Source organism: Saccoglossus kowalevskii, chromosome 21 (assembly GCF_978046115.1).
Source record: "Saccoglossus kowalevskii chromosome 21, keSacKowa6.1, whole genome shotgun sequence".
Classification (NCBI taxonomy): Eukaryota; Metazoa; Hemichordata; class Enteropneusta; family Harrimaniidae; genus Saccoglossus; species Saccoglossus kowalevskii.
The window spans coordinates 8,074,234-8,080,343 of NC_140661.1; the positions used below are offsets into that span (position 1 = coordinate 8,074,234).

Genomic DNA, 6,110 nt, shown 5'->3' on the forward strand with positions numbered 1-6,110 from the left:
AAAATGTCTCTAAAGTGCAAAAACCTTAATTTCTTCATTTAGGAGCAGAGGTATTTTGATTATTGAACAAAATTGTTATTGATACATTTTGTTTAAAAAAATCATTAAATAATTGTCTAAATGAATCAAGTCAAATGTGAATTTGGATGCATCAATGGATTTTATGAAAGCATGCATGTTTTTTAGGGAAATTTACTCTATAAGACCCCTGCACTTGACTCAAAGAATACACATTGGCTATAGAAACCAATTGGTAATGCACATTACCCATGAGTCTTTGCAGTTTCCTTCACTGTCATTTGGCTTTTTCAAACTGATACAAGAGGTTTCTGTTGGCTAACTATATAATATGAAACGTTTTCAAATGATGTTGCTCGTTGTGCTCATTGATTGACTGATTTGATTCAATTGCTATTAAAATTTATAAAGATGAAGAGAATGCCTTTGTTGCACTGAGAGTATAGGTTTCATTTCTACAAGAGACTTGTAATACCATAAAAAATAAATTCTTTGTTTTGTGTCCCCTGAACTAGACGAATGAAACAAACACAAATTTGAGCAAGGCATTGATCATATTTTATTACTCAATATTTGATGAGTAATATTATACAGTGACGAAAAATTAGGCATACAAAGACGCAAAAACAAAGATTCAATTATCATACCTAAATTTATGTTTGTTTATTTTTTGTTACAATTTTAAGTCTATCACAAACTTATGGATTAAAGTCAGAGACGAACTCATCCCCAGGATTGAGCCCATATTTTAAGGTGTTACACTTCAGTGAAGCCCATGCCATTCGCTTAGTATTGAAATTATATCCAATATCACCTTTGTTGCCTACAACAATCACTCCACCAGTGCCCTTAACTCTCTCAAACATGTACTCAATTGATTTATCTGCAGCAGCCTGGGGAGTCAAACCCTGCTGAATTAAATACAGCACATGTCTTGATAATGTTACTTTCATAATGTTTTCTCCATGCCCAGTGGCAGAAGCGGCACCATAGTTATTGTCGCAATAAGCTCCACTTCCAATAATTGGACTATCGCCGACTCTACCAACTCGTTTTGCTGTAATTCCACCAGTTGATGTAGCACAAGCTACATTGCCATGGCAATCAACAGCGACAGCTCCAACAGTATCATGAGGGTCACCACGACTACAAAAAAACTCATTTACAGTGACTTTAAATTTCTTATAATGCTCCCAATCATGTCTGGCAGAGTCAGTTACCAAAGAGTCAACGCTAACTTCTTCAATTCCCATCTCCTCTGCGAACATATTGGCGCCTTTACCGACCAAGACACAATGGTCAGTACGTTCCATCACAAGCCTTGCTAACTTTACAGGATTACGAATGTTTTGAACAGCAGCGACAGATCCTGCCCTCAACTCGCTCCCCTCCATGATAACAGCATCCATCTCCACCTCCCCAATTTCATTCAGAGTAGAGCCACGCCCTGCGTCAAACACAGGGTCATCTTCTAAAGAGCATACAGCCGCTTCCACCGCGTCCAAAGCACTTCCACCACTGTGCAAAATCTTGTACCCTATTTTGGCTGCAATCTGTACCCCAAGCTTGCTAGCTTCGGCAAAGTTGTCCGGTATTGCCCATGCCCCACCGTGAATAACAATGGCTGGCTGTAACTTCGTGTCCATTTTTGTTACGCTATGAAGTCAACAGGAGAAGTACAGTGCAAATGTGCGTTACAGTCTGGTGGTAGTCGTTCTTACTGGGCGTCCAATTTGGCCTGTGCATGAATGTAGCGGTCGGCCGACTTGTCTCGTTTGTACTCAAGATACCTGCGTCTCCCTGCACAAGCTTTATAGCCTACTACTGCACCAAGTGCAAAGCAGAGCGTGCAGAGTACAAAGGTCGATTTTCCAGAGAACTCGCCGCCAGAACCCATACTGAATTGATTAATTGCTACAGAACGTTGACAATGTACCTCGGAGTTCGCAACGAAGAGTAACCACGCTGCAGTGTCCACGTACCTAATATAGTCAGAGAAAGCGATCCTTCACAATCTGCACAAAACAGACATAAACGCTTTAAGAAATAACCTTTGACCCGGAAATGATTTCTTCCAAGCGATATCCTCGGGGGGGGGGCGGACATCCGGGCATTTTCTACCGCCTGGCAACCCTTGCGGTGAAAACAAAGACCAAAAACTCGCAGAAAACGGTACTTTGCAATGGTTGTTGAGAGTTCCCTGAACAGTGTAACAAGATTAGCCCTACGTGTGTGTCATATATGAATTTGGTTGTTCAGGATTACTTCAAAGTTGAGTTTGTGTTGTTTTCTCGAGTTTTCACCGGCTCCACCGGCGTTCCACAGCAGCGCGCACAAAGCCCATAGAAATACGTGGTACAGTGGTGCGCGTCTTAGAAACGTAGAACGTCTGTGACGTAGCTCCGCCCCCGAGGATTGATTTGTTTCCTATAATTTTATTTTCTAAAACCAATATAGCAATCTGTTAAATGACATACCGTGAAAAATAGCACATTTTGTACTGTAATCATTACAATAATTTCAATTGCGACAAAAAACAAATAACGTGAAAACAAAACAATTACTGCAAAGAACTGAGTAAGGGCGTACTGCAGTAGAAACCCTCCATTCATCGTATTAACGAGCGAGTGTTTTTATGTTTTGTTGCAACAACTAAAAATCGGGAAAAATCAACACTTTATAACTTTGTGTTAAACAAAAAGTAGAGTTGAACTAAAAATTACGTCTTAGTTAAAATTAGATGTTCTGTACCAGTAAATAAAACGTGTTCAAAGATGATACGAGGGGGTCAAGGTTCGAGTGCATTTATGATGCCTCTATCGTACCAACAATCTATACAATGCGTGCTGCTTTTATTTGCAACGTCGTAAATCGTTGTCTCTGTATACATGAAAATTTGACCTGGAATATATTTCACAAAACTATAATCACATTACCAGAGGTGTTCAGACACCCAGTTGTTTACGCTACCATACAAATTAAGTCTATAATCGGACCCATCGATTTTTTGGGCCCAACACTAAGTGGTTGACTTTTCACGATCGGCTGTGACCTCCAGGTAGACATTTCGACTCGAATCCCCTCATTTAAGGGCTGACCATTTAGAAACATGGAGGGGGCAATTAAAAGTAGCCCATTCCGAATCATGGGGCGCTTAGAAAAGAGCGAACATAATAATAATAATAATATTTATTAAGCCTTCGGAACGGCAACAAAATAAAAGAAGAAACGAAAAAAACATACATATAAATGCCCCACAATTACACTCCTATAATGCGAGTCCACCATGAGTGAGTCAATAAATAAATTACAGTGCTTGTTTTGTTATAGATAAACATTATTTATTGAAACAATTATAATGTTGGTGCAAATTTTAGATGATACGGCATATTTCTGACACATTTTGTATTGTCATCAATCATTTCCATTTTATTTTCAGAAATATCCTTGTTTCGGGAAATAGTCCATAGCAGCAGTCAAAGGCACAGTCACTTGGGGGCTGAAAATCAATAAATACTAATTTTCAAAAAAAATCATCCGCTATACGTATATAAATAAACGTATATATATATACATATATATACGTTTATTTATATATATATATATATATATATATATATACGTTTATTTATATACGTATAGCGGATGATTTTTTTTGGAAAATTAGTATTTATTGATTTTCAGCCCCCAAGTGACTGTGGTCAAAGGTACGCCTGAAGATATCGTGTTAATGGCGGTGTTCTCGTAGATGTTGACATCCCGGGTTGTTATATCAGTCCTATTACTGTGAAATGTTAGAGGTGTATCCTGTTATTTTTTTTCAATAAATACGTCTTCAGACTCTTTCCTGGCTTCGGGCTCATGTATATAGTTGTACATGTAGAATGTATTACGATGTGCTGGGTATTATATCGACGACTTTCTACGGAGTGCAAGTCATTCGTGTTTCCTTGTGCGAGTTACTATTGCAACCTCTACAACCGTTCGTTCGTATCAATAGTCTAAATAGTATAAAGACTCCCAGTGTAGTTCATCAACACGAAAGATAACTGTCCTTATTGTGCGTCCAACTTCGATTGAGCTTCTTTATATTTATCCGCCATTTTGTCTCTTTTCTTCTCCAGATATTTTCTACGTTGAGTGTAAAACTTTACTCCAACGAACACTCCTACAAGAAAACTAATACTACATAATGCAAAGGTAGCCTTGCCGGAGAACTCGCTGTCAGAACCCATGACTAGAGTAAACAATTAACTAGGGACGTAATGTCTGTCGATAGCGGACGCCTTCAATTCCTGGATTTGTCGGGGATTCGGTCGATTTTGTTGACAGCACGTAGCACTCGTTTATAAAAAGTGACACTTCGACCCGGAAGTAAGGACACTTCAAAGGATTATGGGAATGGCTTACATCAAAAGGAAATGTATCAAATTGCGCTTATACTGTATATGTATATTAGCAGGTTTTTTTTATTTCTATTTACTTAGCTAATATGTAAATTAAAACATAATAAATATGCTATAATATATACAATGGATTGTTTCCTTCACAAAGTGGAGAATTTAAAACCGATTGAATATCCCCGCATCATAAGTCCTGCTAAAATTAGACCTAGTGAATAATGTACCATCCAGGTTATGCAAATTGCATAGTTATTATATTATATTATGTAGAACAACAACTAATTGGTTAACATTTTTTGCAAAGGTATACCTCATGCCCTACTTTTCAAAGTCTGATTTTATTTACAATGTATTGTTTTATATTGTGCATATAATTGTTACATTTAAATGTAAATATGAAATATTGTAATATTCATCGTGACGCACAATGTAATGTTATTCGTTTTATAAAATAATTAACGCAACGCAACGAATACGCAACGTTTTTCTATTGAATAATTTAACCTATGTTTTCATCGGGATTAAACATCTGGCAAACATTAAGCATTGAGAACATAATTTCTAAAAATGGCAAGTTTTCAAATTGGTACCCATATAACGTCCTTTGGGTAAGTCTTGCTTCTTTTCGCTGTGAATAACATATTATTTATACATTTTGTCATATTTAACAATACGACTAGATAGCAATCTGGTTATTATAGTTTTCGTCTGGTCTTGTTTTGATTTGATTGTTTCTTTAATCAAATATGATACTAAAAAAATGAGAAACGTCAAAAAGGAATAAATGCAAAATGGCAGATAAAAGAAAAGGAATGAAAAATGACAACTAAAACAAAACACGTGATCCATTCATGGCTATATAATTCCATGTACTTTGGTGGTGCAAGAACAATATCGGACACCGGTGAACTGTGGCATAAAAAGTAACAATAGCGATCACACCAATAGTTCAGTGGTCCACTGTTCACAGTCCCCTCCTTGCCAAGATATGCGAGTACACGGCACGGTATCCATCCATTGTGTACTCATGCGAGGTCGCGTAAGTCAGTGCAACAACATGCACTGGTAACTTCTATACCAGCTAGATTATTTGTGGTGTTTATAAATAAAAATAACCTAAACGGTATACACTGTGTGTACATAGGATTGGTTTTATCAAAATATTCACTACCTATCTCAGTCTGCAGAATCAATGTAACGTTTTACCAAGATGAAAATGAAGTCAGCTTATATAGATTGCTGGAAGGGATAAATAGATTCAAATTTAAGCCACAGGAGGACACGCATTCCACGTTTGGAATTTTGGTATTTTACGTTTTGAGTTTTAGCTTGCATGCATTGTTGCGTAGTACTTTTATTTCATGTACATCCAGTATTTTACTCTCTGTAAACTTTATCACCTCTCAAATAAATATTATATTATTCCACATATTGGCGCACTAGGGGTCATGTATGAGGGGGGGGGTCTTTTTTTTAGTTTAACGACTTGCTATAGTCTATCAATCGATGTCTTTCAATAAATTCGTTTCAATGAGGTCAGTGGTTTTCATTGTGATACCGAGTCAAGAATGCGTAACGGAGCTGCTAACATTTACCTGCGGCGTCCTTGTATGTCAACCATTCACCTAGTGAAAGGACATATACAAATTCTGACCCCAATTCATGCATAGGACAGATAGGACACACGTA

At 37.3% G+C, this 6,110-nt stretch overlaps 1 protein-coding gene across 1 annotated transcript; it reads right to left on the reverse strand.

Annotated features, from left to right (window-relative positions):
* Positions 1 to 553: 553 nt before the first annotated feature.
* On the reverse strand, positions 554 to 2,045 carry LOC100373606 (isoaspartyl peptidase/L-asparaginase-like). Its single transcript, XM_002731199.4, has one exon. The coding sequence runs from the start codon at positions 1,662 to 1,664 to the stop codon at positions 717 to 719; it is 948 nt and encodes a 315-aa protein (XP_002731245.1). The 5' UTR covers positions 1,665 to 2,045; the 3' UTR covers positions 554 to 716.
* Between the last annotated feature and the right edge of the window lie 4,065 nt (positions 2,046 to 6,110).